The following is a 26705-nucleotide window of genomic DNA, read 5'->3' as shown; positions in this document are numbered from 1 at the left end:
TCAGGTGGACAGGAAATCAATGTGTGAGGCTGTGGTCATCACCTGTCTCCCCCGCCCCCTCTGCATGCACACACAGTCTGAGTGATTATCCATTGATTTCTTCTCACCATCATGTCCGTCTCGAGGATCTTCCCTTTCCTGCTGAGGTACTGGTGGAGGGGGCAGGAGTCCCACTGAGGTGGTGCTGGGTCTCCGGGGCAGTCATCCGCCATTTATCTGCTGTCACTCATTCACATCCTCGAGCCTCTGGTGCACCCCAGAGCCTGGGGGAGAGGCAGCAGGTGGAGGGGAAGACAGGTCGGAAGGCATATAGGAGTCACTGGTCAGGCCTCCGTCCAGTGGACCTCATCCAGTCACTCCTGGTGACATGGTGGGAAGCAATGGGGAAATCCTGTCCCCTTAAGCTGGGGTATGGGCTTCCCAGGTGGCTCAGTGGTAAAGAATCTGCCCACCAATGCAGGAGAGGTGGGTTCAATCCCCGGGTTGGGAAGTTCCCCTGGAGAAGGATATGGCAACCCACTCCAGTATTCTTGTTTGGAGAATCCCATGGTTAGAGGAATCTGGTGGGTTACAGTCCATGGAGTCGCAAAAGAGTCAGACACAACTGAGGATGCATGCACCCAAGTAAGCCTGGGCAGAGCCAGTCTGTTGTGATGGGAGAGGATGTTAGTGTCAGGGCCAGGTAGCTCTAGGTCTGCCATGAGGAGCTGTGTGATCTCAGGCAGGTTGCTTCACCTCTCTGGGCCACGTCAGAGCCCTCTCCTGTGAAATGAGAAAGTTGTACTACATGACTGTTGGAGGGTCCTTCGGCTTCAAATCCTGGGATTTGTTTAATACCTGGCCTTCCATGGGGGGTATCAGGGTTCCACCTCCCCCTGTGCATTCTTTCCAGAAGCATATGGAAGTCCTTAGAAGAGGCTGGGGCATGCAGGGAGTCATGAGAGAGCTGTATTGGGCAGTCTGATCTGCTCTGGTTGGAGAGAAATACCTTACCCACGTGAAGTGTGCAAAGCTTTGGGCAGGATGTGAGCCTGGTCTGATGCGGTTCTCTCTTCCAGGCGAGGAGTTTTATGAAGCCTCACCCTATGAGCCGGTGACCGCCCGCCTCTCAGACATCTTCAGGCTTGCTTCAATCTTCTCAGGTGAGTGGGCTTGCACTGGGGCCTTGACAGTTCTGCTCAAGTCCCCTGGGGCTGGCAGATCGAAACTTGTGGCTTGGGTGAGATGTCCTCTTGCCAGTAAGCCCCTGAACACCTCCAGGCCTGGGGTCTTCATCTGTAAAGAGAAAACCATGACACCTTCCCCCTTTCTCACCACCACCGAGGTTGTGTGTGGCCTAAAGCATTTATGGGAATGGCCTAGAATGACCTGCCATGCAGGAGGTCTTGAATCTGACATCTGGTATTGCTTTCCCATTTTGTCACTCATCTTGCCTGGCTGGGTCCTTTCCAGCTGTTCTACTTTGGTAAATTTGCTCAGCCTCTCTGTGCCTCAGTTTACTCTTTGGTGTAGAGGGGAGGGCACCTATCTTGTTGGATGGCCGTAGGGTCAGAATGAACCAATGGTTGACCAGGGCTGAGCATGTTGCTGGGCTCGTGGGAGCTGTTAGTTGAGGTGGCCTGTGTTCCTGTCACCATCGTCCATTCTGTTCAGAAATTCTTGTCTCCCCTGGGCGTTCTGCTTCTGAAATCCCTCTGAGGAGAGCCTCTGCTCCCTGGCCACTCCTGCCTCAGGCAGCCTAGGGAGTGAGAGGCTCATTTGAGCTCCAGTTTGCTTGCCATGGTCTGTGTGTAGGAGCCCCGTGAGTTTTTTTGGTTCTTTCTTCTTGACCTTGTTCCCTCTGGCTTTTGGGTGACCAGTGGGTCTGGGGCAGCCTACCTCTACTTGGGCACTGGGGAGGGCCTTCTGGTCTTGGGAACTCTGTGGAGGCTGGGATGAGCTTTCTGGAGTCACCAGTCGTGCGTAGAGAGGATCAGGGTGGGCTTTCTCACCAAGACCTGTGAGTGTAGGGCCCCAAATCTCAGGCTTCTAGGCACTTTGTGACTGTGAAACATTCTGAAGTTTCTTTTGCTCTAAACCAAGGTTTCTCAACAGCAGTGCTGTTGACATTGACCTGGGTAATCCTCTCTGTGGCAGAAGCTGTCCTGTGTATGGTGTTTAGCAACATCCCTGGCCTCTACTCACTGGATTCCCGGAGCAGCCCCGCAAACTGTGACAACCCAGTGCGTCTCCAGACACTGCCACTTGTCCCCTGAGGCGAACAGTCACTGCCAGTTGAGAAGCAGAACTCTAGACTGAAATGAAAGACTCTCTAGTGAGACCCTGGGCCCTTTCCAATGAAGAATTCTCCAGGACAGTATTTCCCAAATTTTTCTTTTTTTTCATTGTTGCCCCTTTAAGGAGAAAAATTAATTCTAAAGAGAGAAATAGTCTCAGTCTGCTGGGCCTGCTGTAAAAGAATATCCTAGACTGGATGGCTTAAATGATGGAAGTCTATTATTTCACAGTTCTGGAGGCTGGAAGTCTATTATCTCACAGTTCTGGAGGCCAGAAGTCCAGAGTCAAGGTCTGGCAGGTTCGGTTTCTGGATAGGGCTCGCTTCATGGTTTGCAGACAGCAGCCTTCTCACTGTGTCCTCTCAGGGGGGGGTGTGGATGGGTGGGAAGGATGTGGGGGATTGGAGTGGGGAGATAGAAAGAGGAGAGGAGGGAGAGAGAGAGAAAGAGAAAGAAAGGCCTCTTCCTCTTCTTATGAGGACACTAATCCTATTGGATCATGGCCCCACCCATATGACCTTAATTTAACCTTAATTACCTCCTAAGAGCCTTGTCTTCAAATACAGTCACACTAGGGGTTTAAGGCTTCAGCATCATGAATTTAGGGTGGGGACACACTTCAGTCCATAGCCAATGCCAAGTAATAAAATTTTGTCAGATAGGGTTGAGGTTTGGAGGGCCACATGCCACTGTCATATCTCCTTTTTTTTTGCTTACCCAGGAGCCCATTTTTGCTCCTTTAGGGCTGATACCCTCCTTTTCTGTTGAGAAGGCATGCTCTAAGGGATTAAGAGGTGGCGATACACATGTACCTGGTGGGAGAAATCCTGGGACCCATGAAAAGGGAGGCAGTTGCCAAAGACTGACCATTTGGATGTGCCTTTGGCACTGGTAGTGGCGGGGATGGTGGTGGATGGAATGGTGACTTCACAGATGGTCCCTGCATGGAATGGCCTGCCCTGGGCTCTCACTCTCACACCCTGCAATGGGGTGATGGCTGAGGTACCCATCTTGTCTCTGTTTATGGCTTTGTGATGACTCTGTGATGAGCCTCGCCCATCTCTCAGGGGCTGAACTGGCTGATGGACTGACTGAGGACCCTCCTAGCACAGACATTTGATTCTCACATCTCTTGATTAGTTTTGGACAGAAAACCACCTTGGGCCATTCTTTTGGAGGCAGTGCTTGGGGCCTCCAGCGGATTGAGGAGGTAGTTGGCATGTGGATGCTGTGATGGGGAAATCCTAGCAACCTGACCTACCCGTTTCCCACCCCACCCCAAGCTAAGGTGCCACTGTCTGGGCGGGAGCCATTGGATTTACCTCCAGGGAAGAAATGGCTTTGGTTTGCTCCCTGGAGGTTGAAGGTCAGAGGTCTTCACCTGAGCTGGGATCTCCAGTGCTTCCTAGACTGACACTAAGTATCTTCCTGGCAGAAAATCTTTCTGTAATGGATTTGGCATTCTGCAGGACAAGGAGGTTGACAAGACAAATGAGGAGATTGCTGGTCTGCAGCTCACTCAGTCAGCATCCTTTACCTGCTGCTCAGACATAACTGGGCCCTGCATGACCCTGGATCCCTGGGCTCTGGGGACCACTCCCCACAGTGAGGGCAAGGCTCCCCCTCATTGCACCTGCTGCCCCTGCCTCACCCAGAGCAGCCCTCGAGTTGGTGCATGGGTGACTCTATCTGAGGGAAACCCGGCCACCAAGAAACCAAGCAGACCGTGGTAGGGGGCACGCAGCAGAAAGAAGGCTGAGTGGGGAGCTGCGAGCCTGATTCCAGCACAGTCTCTGCCACAGATCAGCTGATGGGCTTGGGCAGGTCACTTCCCTGCTCCAGACCTTATGTCTCTTTTCTGAAAAAGGAAGGTGTGAGCTTAGAGCAGGCTTGACCTCATCCAGGCGCACTGACGACGGTGGTGTTATTTGATGTCCATAGGACGGAGTAGAGCAGCTTGGAGCTCAGATGGTCATGGCCGTTGCCTGCCTGACCAGGAGGCTGAGGGGTCAGTATCTGGGCAGGTGTATGACCCACCTGTGGCTCGCTGGCTGGGGAGGCCCGGCCTGGGAGACCTCAGGTCCCGCACTGATGCTTCAGGATGATAAGGCTGCCGCCCAATACGATTGCATGAAGCACTGTCCCCTACCTTTCCACACATTTATATGTGGTCTTAGGCTGCCCCCTCCACCATCTTGATGTGGAAAGGCTGTGGTGAGGGGCAAAACTGGGAATTCTCCAGACTGTAATACTCCTATTTGGAGTCCAGGGACTTGGGGGAGGCTGCTCTTGTATCTTTGGGGCTAAGTTGCTACTGTCTCTTTATGTATCTATTTTTGGCTGTGTGGGGTCCTTGTTCCTCTGCACGCTCTAGTTGTTCCTCCCCCCTCTAGTTGCGGCAAGTGGGGGCTACTTTCTAGTTGTGGTGCTCAGGCTTCTCAGAGGTTGCGAGGGGTGATGCGAACAGTGAGGGAAAGGAAATTCTTCATCTACAAGGGGTGAGGCCGTAAAAGTGAGGATGAAGGGCCTGGGCGGGCCAGGCAGTGGCTTCCCTCTCAACTGCTGGGCCATGCCTCAGGGCCAGGGAGAAGCAGCAGGCAGGGGCCTTTACTGGGCTGTCAGTGGGCACTCTCTCTGTGTTCCTGGTGAGGCTGGGGGTCCCCAGGGCCTTGGGCATGTGATGCAGGTATTGCCAGATACATGGGTACAGGCGTTACCATATACGTGGGTTCAGTTCAGTTCAGTTGCTCAGCTGTGTCCTACTCTTTGCGGCCCCATGAACTGCAGCACACCAGGCCTCCCTGTCCATCACCAACTCCCGGAGTCCACCCAAGTCCACGTCCACTGAGTCGGTGATGCCATCCAACCATCTTATCCGTGGGTACAGAGTAAATTTATGAAACTTGTCTTTTCTATAGTTGGAAGGGAACTTAGAGATCATCTAAGCCCACTCCTTACTTGGCAACAAGGGAAACTGTGGCCCCAGGTGAAGGGGTGGTCCACACCAGGATTCAGTCCTGCTTGTCCCCCTGCCTGTCATGTTCCTCAGACTTCTTCCGGTGCTTCAGCTCTAAGCCCTGGTTTCTTCTTACACAATGCTGAACTGATGGCAACACCTACCTGCTCAGGTTTTAAATCCTGTGGACAGAGGACAAGAACAATAAATACAAATATCTGCTATTAAATTTGGGCTTCTCCAGTGGCTCAGCGGTAAAGAGCCCACCTGCCAACGCAGGAAACTTAAGAGATGTGGGTTCGATCCTAGAGTCAGGAAGATCCCTGAAGAAGGAAATGGCAAACCGCTCCAGTATTCTTGCCTAGTAAATCCCATGGACAGAGGAGCCTGATGGGTTAGAGCCCATCAGATTGCAAAGACTTGAACCCAACTTAGTGACTAAACAACAAAAACGACAACAAAAAATCGAGAAATTGCATGTAGATTCCTGGCCCAGTACCTGGGATATTGGACTCAAACATGTAGCTTCTTGGCCTGGAGAATTCCATGGACTGTATAGTCCATGGGGTCGCAAAGAATTGGACACGAGTGAGCAACTTTCACTTTCATGCATCGGAGAAGGAAATGGCAACTCACTCCAGTGTTCTTGCCTGGAGAATCCCAGGGACAGAGGAGCCTAGTGGGCTCCCGTCTATGGGGTCGCACAGAGTCGGACACGACTGAAGCAACTTAGCAGTAGCAGCAGAGCAACATTCACTTTTTACAACTGACAGTGGAGTGATTTCTCCAAGGCCATCAGCGGCTCAGGCAAGGTTGTCCTGGAGCCTGTTTGTGGGAGATGGTTGCGTGGCTTTTGGTGACATGAGGCTCCCTCCCAGCCATGTTCATGCTGGGTGGGGGCTGCAATGGGAGGTGGCTGGGCGAATTTTAGGGGACAGTGGGTCCCTGGGGCCCCTGCTGGGCCTCCGTGGCCTTAGCTCACTGTGATCAGGTGGGAACACAGGGTGGCTGGTGAGAGGCCTGGCTTGGGCCTTCTGTTAGTGGTTAGAGGAAGAAGTGATGGGTGGTGACAGTGTCAGTTGACTGTGAGCCTCTGGGGTGGGCCGTCTTGCTTGGATGGAGCCAGGAGAGGCCTGAGGATGTTCTTTTTTTTTTTTTTTTTAAGGAAATTTTTGTTTTATTTTGTTTATTCGAGTATAGTTGGTTTATAATGTTGTAGGTTTCTGCTGTACAACAGAGTGAGTCACCTCTATGTATACACATATCCCCTCCCTTTTGAATCTCCCCTTCCATCCTACCCATCCATGTAGGTCATCACGGAGCACCAAACTGCACTCCTCAGATGTTCTTTTTTTAAAAAAGTTAATTAATTAAATTTTAATTGGAGGATAATTGCTTTACAATACGTTGTTGATTTCTGCCAGACATCAGCATGAATCAGCCATAGGTATAAGTTTGTCCTCTCCCTTCTGAACGTCCCTTCCCACCTCCCTCCCCATCCCACCGCCTCTGGATTGTCACAGAGGACTGGATTTGAGCTCCCTGAGTCATACAGTAAATTTCCACTGGCTATCTAATCTTACATATGGTAATGTATGTGTTTCCCCGCTGCTCTCTCAATTTGTCCCGCCCTCTCGTTCCCTCCCTGTGTCCACAAGTCTCTTATCTGTGTCTCCATTGCTGCCCTGCAGTTAGGTTCATCCCTACCATCTTTCTAGATTCCATATATATGCATTAAAATATGATATTTGTCTTTCTCTTTTTGATACTTTATTCTGCGTAATAGGCTATTAGTTCATCCACCTTGTTAGAACTGAGTCAAATGCATTCCTTTTAGTGGCTGAATAATATTCAATTGAGTGTATGTACCACAACTTCTTTATCCATTCATCTGTCAATGGACATTTAGGTAAACAGTGCTGCGATGATCATTGGGGTGCATGCATCTTTTTCAATTATGGTTTCCTTGGGGTTTATACCCAGTAGTGGGATTGTTGGGTTATATGGTAGATTTATTTCTAGTTTTTTAAGGAATCTCCATACTGATCTCTATAGTGGCTGTATCAGTTTGCATTCCCACCAAGAGCGCAGGAGGGTTCCCTTTTCTCTGCACCTCTGGGGTGTTCTAGTTGGAGGCTCCACTGGTCCTTTTTCAGGGGCCTCAGGAGAGGAGGGAACCCTACCCTTGCCAAGAAGCTTTGGAAATGGCCCCTGAGGGACACCACCCTACCCCTCTGTGCTCTTGTGCTTCGTTCTTATCACAGTGCTTACTCTTGCGTGCTGGGGGCACGAATATGATTGCAGTGTGATTGTTGGGCTCTGTGTCACTGCACCCACGCATCTCTATGTTTCCCTGGGTGCCTAACACTGGCACTGACACCCATCCATGGAGGATCCTGGACTAGAGGATGGTGGCGGACTAGAGACCTGCTGGTCCTAGTTTGAAACCTGGCTGGACCCTACTGACTGATTGACTACAGGGTGGATCAGTTGACTGAATCTCATTTTCCTCATCTGTAAAATGGAGCCCTGCAAGGATGGGTGGGGACCTCCCCAGAAGGCGGTGGAGCCCAGGAGCACCCTAGGTGGTGGCCACGGGTGATGCTGCCAGGCGCTGGTGGGAGCTAGTGGTTTAGTGTGAGCTCCTAGAGCTGCACCAGGAAGGCTGGCTAAGAGGTCCAGGTGGGTCTGAGGTGCCCCATGTGGGCTGCCTGTCGGGTAGCCCTGAGGTTTAGAGAAGGACTGGGGCCCCTGAGGGTTTCATGGAAGAGGTGGATCTCGGTGTGATGCAAGCACTACCTGAGATGCTGCTTTGAAGGGAATCAGACCGTGTCCTCACTGGATCGTTGGGGCAGGTGGACACGGCTTAGACACCCATGAGGTGTTTATCCATGGTGCTAGTGTAGCCCTAAGGGCCCAAGGGAGGCAGCAGTCGGTGGCGCCTGGGGAAATCAGCAAAGTCTTGGGGGAGGGGGGTGGGGTCTGAGGGTGACAATCCCAGCAGCATCGTGGCTCGGAGGCTACCCCCGCTTCTAGGTCTCATGGGCTCAGAGAACAGTGACTGGAGGCCCTTGTGGCAGATGGAAGATTGGCGTCTCTGGGGTCTCCTCCCTTGGGACTCTTTCTCAGGAATTCTCTGGGACAGAACTCAGCGTGACTGACTCGGGTTGAGTTCCTGGTCGGGTGGGGCTGAGCTGCCTTTGGGTGAAGGAGCGGCTTAGCCCTGGGCTCCAGAGTCAGTCCCCCGTGCAGGTCACCGGAGTGCATGAGTAGGGACCCGGAGAGTTGGGCTTGGCTCATTTCTGTCGGATGCCCTGGGAGGCTCTCTCCCTTCCCTGGCTCCGCTGAGGGCCCCCCTGCCCCTCTTCCCCTGAAGTTGCCGAGCTGAAGAGGCAAGCAAGGCCCAGCAGGTCGGCTGGTGCCTCTCAGAGGGAACTTGATCCCAAGGCAGCCCCTGTGAAGAGGCTTTGGGGACTCAGGACAGGGGATAGCAGGGGGAACTGCAGCCCATCTCCCTGCCCCCCTGCATGGTGGCTCAGGCGATAAACTGCTTATCCTCAGGTTGTCTGCCTGAGCCGAATGCAGAAGCGTGTTATTTAAATTTCAAAATCACATTCTTCTTCTAACAGCTGTCAGAGTCTCTGAGCATCAGTGAAAATTGGGCCTTAGCTGCGGCTCTGTCACCTCTTCCACCTCCCCTTCCAGGGACAACGTGTCTGGTGGCGAGGAGAGGGTGTGGCGTGGGGAGGGGCTGTGGGGACAGGGAGAAGTGGGTGGGGGGTGGTGACCCGTGACTCTGGCCATGCTGGTCAGCAGTTGGGACCAACGGGAGGAGGCCAGCTTCCCCATTGGGGTGCCAAGCGCTTCCTGTCTTCCGTTTCATTTCCTCTTCTCCCCCGGCCAGGAGGATTTGCTTGCAGAAGGTGTGAGCAGAGTGCCAGTGGCTTCATGTTTACTTCTCTTTGTGTCCATGAAAGAAAAAAGAAGAGAACAATATTTAACCCAATGAGAGGTTTTTTAAGGATAGAGGCTCAGGTGCTATGGTTGGGGTGAGGTCTTGGTTGGGCAAAGTGTTTCTGGTTCCCTTCAAATAGCATCTTCTAGGGGCACCTACTTGCTTCCCCGTGGGTGGATAGACAGGCTCTGCCGGCAGCGGGGGTGAGGGTGGTTCCAGGCTCACCCTGCACTCTTGGCATGCAGGGCTCTGTCCATTCCTCCCCACAACACCCCCTCCACCCTTCACCCCACCCTGGTGCCCCTCATGTTCCTCCTGGCTTAGCCAGGAGCTCTGCTTCTCTTATTTATCTGGGTAGAAAGCAGGATTTGAGTAACTGTTCTGGGAATGCTTCTCCTAACTATGTCTGTCAGTATGTTCTTTTAACCCCATGGATGTGTAGAGAAAGGAACAGATCTGACTGGGGTCACATGTGTACATGTGTGTAGTGTGTAGATGGGGAGTATAAGTGTGTGTGGTGAATGCCTGGGTGGTGTGTTTGTGTGTGTGGTGTGTGTAGGGTACTGTGTATATGTGTGGTGTGTATATGAGTGGTATGTGTGTGTGTGTGCAGTGTGTGTAGGGTGGTGTATGTGTGTGGTGTGTGTGTGTGTGTAGTGTGTGTGGGGTGGTGTGTATGTGTGGGGTGGTGTGTATGTGTGGAGTGGGGTGTGTGTGGGTGGTGCATGGGGTGGTGTGTGTGTATGTAGAGTGATATATGTGTGTGCAGTTGTGTTTGTGTAGGGCATATGTGTGTGTGTGTAGGGTGGTGTGTATGCGTGTGGTGTGTGTGTGTGTGTGTGTGTGGTGGTGGTGTGTATGCGTGTGGTGTGTGTGTGTGTAGGGTGGTGTGTATACGTGTGGTGTGTGTATGTGTAGTGTGTGTAGGGTGGTGTGTATGTGTGTGGTGTGTATATGTGTGGTGTGTGTGTGTAGTGTGTGTAGGGTGGTGTGTATATGTGTGGTGTGTATGTGTGTGGTGTGTGTGTGTGTGGGGTGGTGTGTATATGTGTGGTGTGTGTGTATGTGTAGTGTGTGTAGGGTGCTATGTGTGTGATGTGTGTGGAGTGGTGTGTATGTGTGGGGTGGGGTGTGTGGTGTGTGTAGTGTGTGTAGTGTGTGGGGTGGTGTGTATGTTTGTGGTGTGTATATGTGTGGGGTGTGTGTGTGTGTAGTGTGTGTAGGGTGGTGTGTGTATGTGTAGTGTGTTTAGGGTAGTGTGTGTGTGTGTGTAGTGTATGTGGGGTGGGGTGTGTGGTGTGTGTAGGGTGGTGTGTATGTGTGGGGTGGTGTGTATACGTGTGGTGTATATGTGTGGTGTGTGTGTGTGTGTGTGTAGTGTGTGTGGGGTGGTGTGTATTTGTGGAGTGGGATGTGTGGGGGGTAGTGCATGGGGTGGTGTGTGTGTATGTAGAGTGATATATGTGTGTGGGGTTGTGTTAGTATGGGGTGCGTGTGTGCGTGGTGTTGGTGGGTTGGTATGTGTGTGGGGTGGGGGGTGTGTGTGTAGTGTGTGTAGGGTGGTGTGTGTGTATGTAGAGTGGTTTATGCATGTGGGGTTGTGTTTGTGTGGGGCATGGGTGTGTGTGTGTGTGTGTAGGGTGGTGTGTATGTGTGTGGTGTGTGTGTGTGTGTGTAGTGTGTGTAGGGTGGTGTGTAGTGTGTATATGTGTGGTGTGTGTGTATAGTGTGTGTAGGGTGGTGTGTATATGTGTGGTGTGTGTGTATGTGTAGTGTGTGTAGGGTGGTGTGTGTGTGTGGTGTGTGTGGAGTGGTGTGTATGTGTGGGGTGGGGTGTGTGGTGTGTATATTTGTGGTGTGTATATGTGTGGTGTGTATGTGTGTGGTGTGTGTGTGTGTAATGTGGGGGGTGGTGTGTATGTGTGGGGTGGTGTGTATGTGTGGGGTGGGGTGTGTGGGGGGTGGTGCATGGGGTGGTGTGTGTGTATGTAGAGTGATATATACGTGTGGGGTTGTGTTAGTGTGGGGTGCGCACGTGTGTGGTGTTGGTGGGGTGGTATGTGTGTAGGGTGGGGGATGTGTGTGTGTGGTGGTGTGTATGTTGGGTGATATATGTGTGTGTGTGGTGTGTATGTGTTGGGTGATGTGTGTCTATGAGTTTTGGCAGTGGCCCCCTTCTGCACGTGGAGAGGGGAGGAGGGGAGGGAGGCAGGGATGGAGAGACTTGAGTGGGAATGTGGGCGATGGTGGTCCTTCCCTTGGGGAACAGACATTGCCCTCAGGCCCTTTCTGACCTCTTAGGGAAGCCCTGGGAATGGGGGTCAGGGGTGAATACTGAGGGATGTTAGGGGATGGAAGGCCATTCTCCTAATCAACAAATATGAACAGACTGAAACTTACTGTGAGTTTCGCGGCTTTCTACAATCAGGAGGTTATGTTGCTGGGCTCTGGACGCTTGGTACCCATACTGCAGAGGCGTGCGTGTGAGTCCATCTCTCACAGAGCATCCCTTGCATGCCATGACCTGATCCAGTGGACACGACAGAGGAGTCTGTTGCTCTTATGGAGCTTACATTCGATTAACTTGAGACGAAGAAAAACCAAACAAGCCAACAAGCAAATTCTCAAAAATAGGTGAGATAGTGATGAATGCTGAGTAACGATTAAAATACAATGAGGAGCTAATTGTCTTGTGGCTACTCTGGATTGGAAATGCCCAAGTATGATTCCCGGGAAGGATGCTGCTGTGGGAAATTCTGGGAGTGGCGCAAGGAACAGCAGGTAAAGGCCCACAGGTGGGGACCCGTGTGGTGGAGGGTGAGACTTCTGGAAGGTGGGCTGGGACAGTGATGATTTGGGAGGTGGGCACAGAGGTGGGCAGGGGCCAACTCCCTGAGATGCCGCAGGCAAGTTAAGGAGTTAAGATTTCCTTTTAAGAGCAATGAGAAACCTTTGAGGATTTCAAATACCAGCGTGGTCCAATATGATTTATGTTTTTGAAAAGGTTCTTCTTGTGCCATGGGAGGATGGGTCAGGGGGCAGGGAGAGCCTGTGAGCTGTTGCGGTGGCTCACGTGCTATGACAGCAAAAGAGGAAAAGATGCACGGAGCTGGGATCTACTGGGATCTGATAATTCAGGCTTGAACAGCACTGGCACCACCGTTTACTAGAATGGAGAAGGTGACGGAAGGAGCAGGTTGGGGCGGGGAGCAGAGATCGAGGGTTCTCTTTCAGCCACATGGACATTGAGATGCTAGTTAGACTTCTACCTGGAAATGCCAAGTAGGCAGTTGGATGTAAGCCCAGAGTTCTGGGAGAGGTCAGAGTTGATATACAGATTGCGAATCGTTAGCATATAGATGGTACTAACAGCCATGGGATCATGAGGTCACTTAGGGAGAATGTAGACAGGGAGGGAGGCAGGGGCTCTCCATGTACAGGAGGCTGAAACCAGGCCCAGTGATGAAAAGAGAGCTGAGTCAGGCAGGGAGGCTGAGTGTGGAGGGGCAGCTGCTGGGCAGGGTAGCAGGGACTGGGCAGAAGGGAGGACAGTGAGCTGGGTGTGAGGTCATTCATGAGCAGGGGCAGCAGGGAATGATAGGGTCCATAGATAACAGTGCCAAGGAGGAGTAGGGGGTGGACTGGTATCAGGAGTCCCGTAGGAGGAGAAATGGCCCAAAAATGGCCCTGAGGAGAAAGCAGGACCCCCCACCACCTCTGGGCTCAGTGGTCAGCTGTCTATAAGCTGCCCAATGGTCGCTTCTTCCAAAACCAGTATGCCAAATGACCACTGATTGATTTTACCGATTTATGGATCTGCCAAAACTTGTTTCTTTTCATTATTATTATTTTACTTTCCCCCCCTTAAATTTATTTTTTGGCCACGCCATTTTGCATATGGGATCTTAGTTCCCCAACCAGGGATTGAACATGTGCCCCTTGCATTGGAAGCTCAGAGAGTCTTACCACTGGACCACCAGGGAAGTCCCTCTTTTCATTATTTTTAAAGCTTTTAGAAATGCACATTTGAATGATTTTCATGGCTTCTGAAGTTTTTTTTTTTTTTGCAAATGGTCTTCACTGTTGTTTTTTAAGATATATTCAGCTTTTCAGGAATCTAAGCATTGGGAGTTGATGTTGACTTCTTAGAGCAAGAAAGATATATTTCATAACCAGTAAAAAAAATTTAGCTTATGATTGGTGCTTCTAATCCTATTTTCATTCACCAGAAATAAAAGAAACTGACAAAGACTTAAGGTGAACCACACCAATATGAAATGGCTCAATTTTGGCTTTTAACTGTTATAAACAATTGAAACTGATAGGCTGTTGTGGGAAAAGGTATGAGAATGGTAAAAATCCTAAATATTAAAAAAATTGCACCAAGACTATATTTAAAAGGACAATGAGTATTCAAAAGTGGCTAAAAAGTCCCTTCAAATGTGAAATACTCTAATGAAGTTTTAATTTTTAATTATTAGAAACATAAAATCAAGACTGATATGCCATTTACAGAAAGAATTCTGACAGCAGTTGCAATTTGTCAAAATATAAAATGATATTCAAAAGCAGTTGATTTCTTTTAGAATTGATTTGCTGTGAATTTGTCATTCATCAACTTGACTTTTGGTGGATTGGCCTGTTTCCAAAAATGCAGGTGCCCAGGAGAGTCCTGGTGTGGCCGCGTGCTATGAGGGGCTGAAGGTGAGGGTGAAGTTCCAAGAGAAAATCGAGTGCGATAGGAAGCCTGGACTACGACTGCTGGTGCCTATGTGAGGAGGGTGGGCACCAGAGCTGTGGGGGATGAAGCCTGGGGTCCCACCGGGTCTCTGAGCCTTGAATGACAGCCAAGCACTGGCAGGAGTGTGTGCTGGGATTGGCCGGTCATCTCCTGGGGAGTTGAGTTGTCTTTTCATGCCGCTTCCTGCTGGATGATGTGGGGCTCCAGGCCACCAATTCTGGTGGTGTGGGGGCCAGGGCTGAGAAGGATTGCCGAGGTCCTGCTGTCTTAGGCTTCTCAGATAAGCAGAGGGAGCTCTGAAACCCTTCTCTTGCTCACGAATGGGGAGACCGGGGGCCCTTTTGGCTTTTTGTGTGTGATGTATGAGGCTGGAAAGAGAGGCACATGGGACAGGCCACTTTGAGCAGGGCCGTGTGAAAGCAGAGGGATGGAGGGGAAGGTCTTTCTAGGGAAAATATTCTTTAAAAAAAATTTGGGGGGAATTTCTTGGCAGTCCAGTGGTTAAGACTTTGCTTTTCAATGCAGGGGGTGAAAGTTCAATCCCTGGCTGGGAAGCTAAGATTCCACATGCCTTGGGGCTACAAAACTTAGAGCAGAAGCATTAGTGTAATAAAGTTCAATAAAGACTAAAAATAGTCCACAAAAAAAATCTTTAAAAAAATTTTATACAGTTTTTAAAGGTTACTTTCCGTTTATAGTTACGGCACAGTATTGGCTATATTCCCTGTGTTGTTCAATACATCCTTGAGCCTGCCTGCTACCCAACAGTTTTTACCTCCCATGCCCCCACCCTGTGTTGCCCCTCCCCATGCTGCCATTGGTAACCACTAATTTGTTCTCTATATCCGAGTCTGCTTCTTTTTTGTTATATTCACTAACTTGTATTTTGTGGGTTGCACATATAAGTGACATCGTACAGTATTTATCTTGTCTGACTTATTTCACTTGAAGAATGCCCTCCGAGCTTATCCATGTTGCGTCAAACAGCAAAATTTCATTCTTTTTTGTAACTGAGTACTATTCCATCACACACACACACACACACACACACACACAGACGCTTGTGTACTCAGTTGTGTCTGACTCTTTACCACCCCATGGACTGTAGTCTGCCAGGCTCCCTCGTATATGGGATTTTCCAGGCAAGAATACTGCATTGGGTTCCCATTTCCTTCTCCAATACATACAAATACATACTTATATATATGTGTATATATATATACACATATATATACACACACACAATGCAGACCTGGGTTCGATCCCTGGGTTGGGAAGATCCTCTGGAGAAAAGAATGGCTACTCACTCCAGTATTCTTGCCTGGAAAATTCCATGGGCCGAGGAGCCCAGTGGGCTACAGTCCATGGGGTCACAAAGAGCAGGACACGGCTGAGCAACTAACACACACTGGAATATATATATATATATATATATATATATATATATATATATATACACACACATACATACATACACACATGCCACATCATCTTTATGGCCACTTAGGTTGCTTCCATATCTTGGCAATTGTAAATAATGCTGCAGTGAACATTGGGGTGCATGTATCTCTTCGAATTAGTGTTTTTGCTCTTTTCAAATTTATACCAAGGAGTGGAGTTGCTGGGTCATTTGGTAGCTCTGTTTTTAGGTTTTTGAGAAACCTCTATACTGTTTTCCACAGTGGCTGCACCAATTTACATTCCCTCCAACAGCAGGGACCACATTCTTAAACAAGCATTTTTTGCACATGTGCTGTGAGCTGGAAACTGCTGGTGGTATTTGCATCTGCTTTATCCCGTTGTTATCGTTCCCTAGCATGCTGTGAGTGAAAGTCGTGTCCGACTCTTTCCGACTCCATGGACTACACAGTCCATGGAATATTCTAGGCCAGAATACTGGAGTGGGTAGCCTTTCTCTTCTCCAGTCTTCCCAACCCAGGAATCGAACCAGGGTCTCCTTCATTGCAGGCGGATTCTTTACCAACTGAGCTGTTAGGGACGACTTCCCTGGTGGCTCAGACGGTAAAGCGTCTGCCTACAATGCGAGAGACCCGGCTTTGATCCCTGGGTTGGGAAGATCCACTGGAGGAAGAAATAGCAACCCACTCCAGTACTCTTGCCTGGAAAATCCCATGGATGGAGGAGTGTGGTAGGCTACAGTCCATGAGGTTGAAAAGAGTCAGACACGACTCAGCCCTTCACTTTCACTTTGTCCCGTTGTAGTCTTTAGTGCAGTTCTGTGTGTAGACAAGGTGGGTGTTGTATCCTTATTTTGCAGATGAGCAAAAAGAGGCGGAAAGAGGTTGTATTACCTGTGCACGCTTGCTCTGCTAGTCAGTGGCTCACCGGATCCTCCAACTCCCCAAACACAGCTGGGAGTCCCTGGTCTTTATCACCAGTGCAGCCCCAAGCAGGATGGGCAGGGATGTTTGTGCAGCCTGCAGAGTCAGCCTCAGGCCAAGGGGAAAATTTCCATTTGTTACTTGATTATAATCTCTTGTTCACGCTGGAATGTAAGCTCTAGGAACAGAGGAGTTTTGCCAGTTACTTCTCCAGCAGTGTTCTGCATGTACTGGATGCTCAATACCTGACTGTTGTAAAAGTTAGTGAGTCCTGAGGGAGAACTGGGCAGGGTGGCCCCACAGGGCAAGAAGCGTGGAGGTGATGGTCAGGGTGACTGCCACCCACAGGGAAGGTGGGTTCCTCACATAGAAATTCTTCTCCTTACCCCTTCCTTTGCCCTCCTCACCCTTCCTGCCTTCCATCCAGCCCTGCTGAGAGTTTGTGAAATCTACATCTCATTGTTGAGTGCCTCTCTGCCCCCCCTTGCACACCTTATTATCTGGACTCAGTTGACTGACCTCCTTTTTGAAACTCTTGTCTTGTTTTCCATGACACCAGCATCTCCTGATTGTCCATCACCTCATGGTCCGCTCCTCCTCATGGTCCAATCTCTACTTAATGATGGCTCCTTGAGCTCTGTCCTGACCACGCCTGTCCTCTTCTTTATTTTCATCCTCGTGTAGTTTTATGGCTTTAAATAGCCTTCAGTGTCAGTCATGCTCAGTTTTATCGCTAGCTCAGACCTCTCTCCTGAACTCCAGCCTCCATGATCCTCCTGCCTTTCAACCTCACCACGTGGACATCTCATAGGCATCTCAGACATCAGTTGAAAACATTTTGTTCTGCCCCTTTTTCTTTCCTCCAAGTCTTTCCTGTTTCACAAAATGATTCCACCATCCACCTAAGAGTTTTCCTTGATTTCTCTCCTTCTTCTCTTTCAGCATCCAATCCATCCTGTTGGCTTTATCTCTAAGTAATTTGCAGATTTGGCTCATTTTTTGGACATCTTTGCAGTCTTCACTCTTTCTAAGCTGCCACAGTCTTTCACTGGCTACTACAACAGCCTGGAACTGGCCTCCTCTTTAACCCTCACCGCTTCATGGGAACTCTGTCTTCCATATGTCAGGCAAAGTACTTGAGGTTGGGTGACTCCCATCCTTAAAACACTCTAAGCACTTTGCATCTTAGAATAAAATCTGAAGTTCTTATGCTGCCCTGCAAGTCACTTGTGCCCTCTGCTGACTGCCCCTCTGGCTTCTTCTCCCTCTTACATTTGTTTCATCTACAAAACTCTGGCCATTTCCCCTTCCTTTTGCCTGTAAACACACTGAGCTCAGCCTGCCTCAGGACCTTTGCACATGTTCTTCCTTTTGCTTGGGATTCTCTGACTTGGGATTGTTTCCACGTTTCATTCCTGCCCATCATTCTTTCTGAGCTTGGATGTCACCTCCTAGGACAGCCCTTCCCTCTTCCCTCATTCTCTTCTGAATTCTACTCACTTGATTTTCTTCATAGCACTTATAGCACTTTGATTTGCCTTATTTATTTGTTCATGTGATTATTACCAGTCTTCCTCTCCCTAGAATAAAAGCCCCTGGAGAGCATGGACTCTCTCTCTCAACTCACAGCTGGATTTCTAAGGTGTGTTGTCAGCACGTGGAAACAGCTGTTGGCTGACAGCTTCTTGGCACACTGGGATTCGGTGCTGTGTGTGGAGGAGGCAGGTGCAATTGTGAGGCCTTGTGTGTGTGTGTGTGTTGTGGTTGTGGTGTGCATACATGCTGTTGCGTTTGCACAGGGCAAGCTGGACTCCTCTCAGCTGGTTTGTAGAGACAGGGTGGGACAGGGGAGCTTCCTCATTCCCTCCAGACCTCAGAGTCGTGCACAGGTCTGTGTATGGGGGATGGGAGTAGACAGGAGAGTCACAACACACAGAAAACCAGATAGTTCAAAACCTGTCATTTTCCAGGTCAGGAAACAAAACCCAGAGAAGATCAGGCTTCACTGGGGGCTTCCCATGCTTAGAAGAGGCAGAGATGGAATTAGGGCCCAGGTTTCTAACTCCCAGTTTAGGGGCCGAGCTGCAGAGCATGGCCCACAGGCTCAGGGTCAGCTGGAGGGTGGACGTGGCAGCCGGAAGCAGGGTTCGGGGCAAGGGACAAGTGTGGCCGTTTCCTGGAAGGTCAGAAGGTAAAGCTGAAAACCGTGGGTCCCGTTGCTTTGAAGCCTTGTGGAAAGAGGAACATCTTATTTTTGCTTCCCCAGGGAAAGGCCTATTTGTGATTGGAAGGTTTACCCTCACGGGCTTTTTGGTTGGGGTGAGAGTGAAGCCCCTGGGGACATGCCCTGGTAACAACAGAAGCCCATAATCTTCCTCTGTTGAGGATGGGTTTGGCTGACTGTGGGTGGGCTGTGGGGTGTGTGTGTGCTTGGGGACCAAGCCGGGGCAGCTCCGCTTCTCCTGTTACTCTCTGGTTCTCCACCTTTGGAAGGCAGCCTCAGCATCACGCAGAGTTGTGAAATCCAGCTCTCTGGGTGCCAGCCACAGATGTCTCCACTGCAAGCATCTTGCGGGGGGCTGGCTGAGCCTCTGTGAGTAACAGGCAGATTAAGTGAGTCACAAATGCACCAGAGTTTGAGAACTTTGAATCAGTTACTTCCCTCCACGGGCAGGCACATTGTTGCTGGAATGGGAGATGGGCATAGGGATAAATATTTTAATTTCAATAGCTGTGCATTTTAAGAGGTCTTGGAAAAATTCAGAATTAACATAACGGTTATCATGCAGGACCAATCTAGGTAGGTATTCAAAAACTTAAAAAGTGAATATTTCATTTTGTTTAAGAATTAAGAGATTTAAAAATTAAATATTAGTGCAAGTGTACTGGTGATGTTGTTTATTTGTTAAGTCTTGTCCGATTTTTTGTGACCCCATGGACTGTAGCCCACCAGGCTCCTCTGTCCATGGAATTCTCCAGCAAGAATACTGGAGTGGGTTGCCATTTCCTCCTCCAGGGTATCTTCTTGACCTAGGGATTGGATCCAAGTCTCCTGCATTGGCAGACGGGTTCCTTACTACCATCTGAGCCACCAGGGAAGCCCACTGGTAACATGGCCAAAACCATATAGGTGGTACCTGGTAACTGTGGTTTGGTAAGCCTAGTCCTGTAAAAGCAAATATTCAAGGATATCGTTTTGAAGACAGATCATCATTGGCAGGGCAGAGTCCCAGGAGGGAAGGGGGTAGGTGGATGAGGCTTGGCAAGGGTGAAGCTGCCCCTCCACAGTGGGGCTCCTCCTTGCCCCCCGCCCTCAGGGGGAAGCCAGATTGTGTCCCCAGGGACTGGAGCTGGGAGAATGTGTTTTGGGAAGTGCCAGGCGTGGTTAAATCCCACCTCCCTTTCCCAGGAGCAGCTGTTACCATTTACTCCTTGGCCCGTTGGGCTGGCACTGGCTTGGGAGGAATTTCCGGCTCCTGAATCCCTGGCAGGTCCTGTGTGGTCTGTGCAGGGATGGGGCGGGGTAGGGGTGGGGTAGCGGGGACCTCCCTCCCTGCTTGTTTGGATATTTTGGTTCAGGAGCCACAGCCCCACACTGGGCTGGGGGAGGCTGGTATTTGCAATCCAGCATCTCATCCTTCTTCCCCAGTGGAGAGTTTTTTTTTAAAATATTTATTTATTTATTTTTGGCTGTGCTGAGTCTTTGACGCTGTGGACTTCTCATTGCGGTGACTACTCTTGTTGCCGGGAGCATGGGCTCGAGGGTGTGTAAGCTTTAGTAGGTGCAGCACACAGGCTCAGTAGTGCAGCTTGTGGGCTCCAGAGCACTCAGACTTCAGTGTTTGTGGCATGTGGGCTCCGTAGTTGTGGCACACGGGCTTAGTTACCCCCACGGTTTGTGAAATCTTCCCAGACCAGGGATCGAACCCGGGTCCCCTGCATGGGCAGGCAGATTCTTAACCACTGGACCACTAGGGAAGTCCCCCAGTGGGGACTCCTGAAAAGGATAGCATAACTTTTTGGACTCCTGAAGTTTGTTGTTGTTCAGTTGCTCAGTCATATCTGACTCTTGGCGACCCATGGACTGCAGCACACCAGGCTTCCCTGTCCTTCACCATCACCCAGAGTTTGCTCAAACTCATGTCCATTGAGTTGCTGATGCCATCAAATCATCTCATCCTGTGTCATCCCCTTCTCCTCCTGCCTTCAGGAGAACCCTAGGGACAGGTGCCTTAGTGCAGATGCAGGGGCAGTGCATGGGCTGGGGAGAGGCCGTGCCAGGCCTGTCTGCCTGGGCAGTTCATTCCTCACTTAACAGGTGAATCAGAGCAGCCCAGCCCCAGGGCCTCTCTCCAGGGTGGAGTGGGGCCCTGTCATCCACCCACTGGCCTCTGTCTCCCCTCCAGGAGGATCAGAAGGGGCATCTGCCTGGTAACTAGGCGATTGTTGTTACTATCGCCACCTTTGTGTGTGTGAGTTTCTAGGAAATTTACCAAGTTTTGGCCCAGGGGTTTACATTTCCCACCCCCTTAGCAAAAGCTTTCACTCTTCACGCTCCAAGTGGAAGCCGCGAGGCTATAATTACATTGCATTTACTCGGGAACTTGCTGAGGGGAGCGGGAGGGTGCACTCGGGAACCTGAAAGCAGCCAAGGGCCTGATTTAGCTGCTGTTCATTCGTGGTTGTTGTCCCGCTCCCTCTGGGGGCCCTCACAGCCTTCTTTTCCTTCACCTCAGGCCCCAGGCTGTGTGGCTGTTCGCTTCCACCAGCCAGCATCCTGACAGGTGCACTGGAGGAGAAAGAGCACCTGGCTGGTCCCGGAGAGCCCTCCCATGGAGGCGGTGCCCCTGGAACAGGCTTTGTGTAGACAGGCATCCTTGGGTCCTCGCCTGGCCCGGGCAGAGTGGCTTGGCAGCTGCTCAGGGAACTGCTTGGAAGGGCACGTGTCCCCCCCCTGCCCCTTGCTGCCCCAATTCCATGGCTGAAAACCCTTGCCTGGCTCCCCAGCATCATCTCTGGTGGTCCCTTTTCCAGACTCCATCTCCAGGCATGCTGCATTGCTATAGATTCTTGCCAGCCTCTGATCTTGCTGTTTGTTCCCTCTGCCTGGGACCCCCCTTTCCACTCTTTCTGCTTCCTCTGCCTCATCCTGTAGGTTGCAGCAGAGCGATCCCTGCTTCTGGGACCTTCTGGTCTGGGCAGGATGATTTTCTCTTGGCTCCTACAGGTAGCGCCATGAACTCCCTGATACATGAGAATCACCTTGACCTTGACCCCAGCCATGGGTCTGGGGAGGTGTCTGGCACTTGGTGGATCCTCAATGAAGATTTGTTAATTGCAACCTAGAGGGGTGGGATGGGGTGGGAGGTGGGAGGGAGGTTCGAGAGGTAGAGGACATAGGTATGGTATATCTGTGGCTGATTCATATTGAAGTATGGCAGAAACCAACGCAGTACTGTAAAGCAATTATCCTTCAATTAAAAAATAAATAAATTAAAAAAAAGATTTGTTAATTGAACGTGTAGGAAAATGAACCTGGATTCCCCCTCTGCCCTAATTCCCCTTTAACTTTTACAAGAAGGGAAGAGGCACGTTTTTTTTTTTTTTTTTGTTTTTCTTCCTGCCTTCATCAGGCTGCTTGCTGTTGGTTAGGCAGGGTGTTGGGAGTGAGGTCTGTCTTTGAAGATTGCCCCCTGGCTTTCACTTCTGAGCACTACTGGGCTGGGCCCCACACTGATGCTTTTTTAAAAAGATTTTTTGATGTGGACCAATTTTAAAGTTGTGGGGCAAGTTTTGGCCATGAGGCATGTGGGATCTTGGCTGCATGACCGGGGATCAAACCCGCACCCTCTGCATTGGAAGGTGAAGTCTCGATTGCTGGACTTCCAGGGAAGTCCCTCCACGTTGATGTTTGGACGTGGTCCTGTACTGACTGATATCCTGGTCCTGTGTCACTTTTGGCTTCCTTAATATTATTAGCCAATGTGTTTTGAACATTTATTATGAACGAGTGAAAGGAAAGAAAGTGCTAGTCACTCAGTCATGGCTGACTCCGTGCGACCCCATGGCTTCTTTGTCCATGGAATTCTCCAGGCAAGAATACTGGAGTGAGTTGCCATTCCCTTCTCTAGGGGATCTTCCCTACCCAAGGATCAAACCTGGGTCTCCTGCATTGCAGGCAGCTTCTTTATCAACTGAGACATCATCATGAGGGAAGCTCATTATGATCTATAGATACTGTTCTAAATACATTTATTCTTTTACCCACCACACACGGATTCAGCCTTCACTATGTACCAGACACTGGCAACCATGGATACACCAGTGAGTGTAATCGACACATCCCCTGCTTTCATGGAGCTTGTATTTAGTTGAAAAATACAGATGATTAAATAAGTATATACTGTGGCAGATGGTGATGAGTGCTCTGCGGAAGAGATTGGAGTAGAGGGTGAGGGGAGGGACTTGTTATTATGTACAGGATGGTCAGGGAGGACTCACAGATAAGGTAACATTTGAGCAGAGACCTGAAAGGAGTGAGGAAAGGAACTGTGTGGTCATAGGGGTGGGGGAGAGCATTCTAGGCAGAACGCAGCAAGTGTAAAGGCTCTGAGGTCAGGTCATGAGTGGCACATCCCAGCAAGAGCAAGGAGGCAAGTATGGTTGGAAGGGAGTAAGTGCAGGGGAAGTGAGTGTGAAGTGAGGTCATATATAGCAGTCCTGGCTAACAGAAGTATGTGTGAGTCACATGTGCCATTCAAATTTCTTTCTTTAAAAAAATTTTGTTGGCATATAGTATAATTAACAACTTGTATGGTTGTTGGTTTCAAGAGTTCACCAAAGTGAATGAATTATATACATACATGTATCCACTCCTTTGTAGATTCTTTTCCCATATAAACCATAACAGAGTACTGAGTAGAGTTCCCTGTGCTACACAGTAGGTCCTTATTAGTTATCTATTTTATATATGGTTACATATAGTAGTGTGTATAAGGCAATCCCAGTCTCCCAAATTATCCCTCCCCCACCCATTCTGAAATTTCTCCCAGCTCCATTAAAAACTTAAAAAGAAACAAGTGAAATTAATGATATTTTTATTTAACACACTATATTCCAAATATTATTACTTCAACATATAATCAAGGAAAATGTGATTTGAAATGAAAGGCTATATTATTTTTTATTATGATTTCAAAATCTGGTGTGCACATCTCATTTCGGGCTAGCTTCACTTCCTGTTCAGTGACCATGTTCAGGAGCGCCCACCATATTGGACGGCATGGATGGAGAGGCCTGTGAATGAGATGGGGATGTCACTGGAAGCTTTGGGGCCCGGGAGCATTATCTCTGCCTTAGGTTCTAGAAGGTTTGCTCCAACTGTGATGAGAGAAGACTTCTGGGGGTGGGGCGGGGGTGGGGGTGAAAGGACAGAGCAGGGAGACTGGAAAGCAGGCCCTTGCCAGTACGCAGTGACAGTGGTTAGGACCAAGCTGGTGGTGGTGAGGGTGACTGGATTCTGGGTGTAATCTACCAGGTCTTTCTGACGTGGGTGAGAGAGGAGTTTAGGAAGGGCAAAGATTTTTGGCCTGAGCTAGTGGAAGCCTGGGCTTGTTTTTTAGAGGGTTGTGGAGAGTGGCTTGAGATGCAGGTGTCAGCCTTCCAGGTGGAGCTGATGGGCAGGCAGTTGGACATCTTGATCTGGGGTTCAGAGTGGAGGTCTCTGACCTGGCTGGAGGTATAAATTTGGGAGTTGACACCGTACTGATGGTGTTTAGGGCTGAGTGTGAGTGGAAGGCCCAGGGGAGTGGGTGCATATAGAGAAGAGAGGCCTGAGCCCTGGTGGAGAAGGTGGAAGCAGCGAAGCAGGCCTGGAGGAGAGCTCACAGAGGCAGCACGAAGGCTGTGAGGGAAGGGGGCTGGAGGAGCCACCAGCTGTGTCCAGTGTGCCGGCGGGCAGAGCAGGAGGAAGCCCTAGGGTCTCTGATCACTGCCAAGTGAGAAGGGAAACCCCAGGCTGCGGTGGGTCTAGGAGAGGACGGGAGAGGAGAAGGTGACCACTGGTACAGATGACTTGTTTGAGGGGTTTTGTTTAAAGAGGAGGAGAAAGATAGGTGAAGTGCAGTGAAAGTTGTGTTTAACTCTTTGCAATCCTGTGGATAGTCCATGGAATCCTCCTGGCCAGAATACTGGAGTGGGTTGCCATTCTCTTCTCCAGGGGATTTTCCCGACCCAGGGGTCAAACCCAGATCTCGTGCATTGCAGGCGAATTCTTTACCAACTGAGCCACCAGGGAAACCCCTTTAGTAGGGGGTATGTGGTCACAATTTATTTTTTTCCCTTAGAGATGTTCAGTGTATTAGCTGATGGAGAAGATGTAGTAACAGGGCAAAATTATCACGAGAGAGAGAGAAATGAGCTGATCATACAGCATCGCGATGAGGTAGGTACTGTTTTCCAGACGAGGAGACCGACTAAAGGAAGGCCTGGTCACTTGCTCAAGGCCACCCAGTGATAAGTATCAGGACCAGGGATCAATGCAGATGCCTCAGTTTTAGAATGTCCAGTCTTAACTACTCTGTTGGTTTCCCAGCTAGATTTGTGAGGTCTTTGAGCGGATCCTCATCTCACACTTCCATGTCCAGCCCAACACCTCGCAGGGAGAGGGCTGTGCATAGGTGGGACTTGATAGATCTTTAATGATCAAGTGATCAGAACTCTAGGACCTGGGCTGGAAGTGCCATGGGAGGGTGGGCGTGGCGTCCCCGTAGGCCTTCCTACCCTTGGTGGGGGCGGGGCATCGAGCAGACAGAAATACTGAAAAGCATTTGTTGGGTGGATGAGGAATGAATGAAAACCTATGGCTTTTCATCCTGAGCCGGTGGCTGTCTGTGGTGTACCACGGTGCTGGCTGGATCTGGGCTCCTGCTCAAGTTTGGTGCTTGAAGTGTGCTTGAAGATTCCATTCACTTCTCACTAGCATGTCATGGAGGGTGAGGGGCGCGTGCAGACTGAACTCCTGCTTCTCTGCTCTGTCATCAGGATGGACAAAAGACACTCTGTTGGTGGTGGTGGTGGGTGCCTCTGCTGTGTTTCTCTCAGAACAACTGAGACTTGGGGGGTGGAGTGGACACCACAGAAGAAGCCTGACAATTTCCAGGATTACAGCTTTGTGCCCAAGATGTTTTGCTCTGCAGATAGGGGCACAAAGCTCAAAGCCACAGCTCTAATGCCAAGGTCCCAGCATTCAGCACATCCGCACTTTGCTTGATGAGGGCTCAGCCCTGCTGGAGTCTAAGGCTGGCCTTCAGCCTTCTCCTTACACTGCTGAGCTCCCAGTCCAGTGCTTGCTTTCATTGCTCTCGGCACAAACCGGGCACAGTGGCACCCGCCACCATGGGGCCTTTTGGAATGTGTGGGGACAGTTTCAGTGGTGACAGCGGTGGGGATGAGGATGGTGATAGTTGTTCTGTTTGTACCCTGGCTACTGAAGATCCCAGAGTGAGAACTTCCTAAGGGCTGGCAGTGCCCCTGATCGGAAGCCCTGTTCACGTGTGTGGCTGTTGGGTGCCCAGGGACTGGTCTTGCATCAGCTGCCACCCTGTTTTGTGCTCTTGAGCCAGTCCCTTTGTTTCCCCATTTCCCACTTTCGTGAACAGAGCCATGAACACCCAGTTGCTTGCTTTTTCGTCTTGTGATAAGATTTTTTTTTAAATCAAATTATAGTTGATTCACAATATTGTGTTAGTTTCAGGTGTACAGCAAAGTGATTCAGTTATATACATATATATTTTTTGAATTAGTTTCCACTATAGGTTATTATGAAGTGATGAATATAGTTCTTGTGCTACACAGTAAATCCTTGTTGCTTGTCTGTTTTAAGTATAGTAGTTTGTATCTGTTAATCCTATACTCCTAATTTATCTCCCTCTCCCCTTTCCCCTCTGGTAACCATAAATTTGTCTTCTGTGAGTCTGTTTCTGTCTTGTATATAGATTCATTTGTATTATTTTTTAGATTCCACATATAAGTGATATCATATAATATTTGTCTTTCTCTGTCTGACTTACATCATTTAGTATGATAATCTCTAGGTCCATCAAGTTGCTGCAAATGGCATAATTTCTTTCTTTTTTACGACTGAGTAGTATTCCATTGTATGTATACACCACATCTTATTTATCCATTCATTCTGCCCGTGGACACTTGGTTATTGTAAATAGTGCTGCTTTGAACATTGGGGTGCATATATCTTTTTGAATTAGATATAATCTTTTCTGGTTATATGCCCAGGAGTGGGATTGCTGGATCATATGGTAGCTCTATGTTTAGTTTTTTTAAGGAAACTTCATACTGTTATTGAAATAAATTTTAAATAAGGCTTTGGATTAACAGTTGTCATCCTAAAAGCACATCGTACGTACAGCTTGCTCTG

General features: G+C 49.6%; 1 protein-coding gene across 3 annotated transcripts in view; it reads left to right on the top strand.

Annotated features, from left to right (window-relative positions):
• The window catches only part of GFRA2 (GDNF family receptor alpha 2), a 106290-nt gene that overhangs the window by 12724 nt on the left and 66861 nt on the right, over positions 1–26705 (top strand). For all 3 annotated transcript variants that reach the window (XM_055578682.1, XM_055578681.1, XM_055578680.1), the window contains one exon: positions 1059–1142. In XM_055578682.1, the coding sequence (XP_055434657.1) occupies positions 1059–1142 (84 nt within the window). The remainder of the gene's footprint in view (positions 1–1058; positions 1143–26705) is intronic.

Source organism: Bubalus kerabau, chromosome 4 (genome assembly GCF_029407905.1).
Source record: "Bubalus kerabau isolate K-KA32 ecotype Philippines breed swamp buffalo chromosome 4, PCC_UOA_SB_1v2, whole genome shotgun sequence".
Lineage (NCBI taxonomy): Eukaryota > Metazoa > Chordata > Mammalia > Artiodactyla > Bovidae > Bubalus > Bubalus kerabau.
Note: the sequence above shows the minus strand (reverse complement) of the source record. Positions and strands in the feature narration are given on the sequence as shown.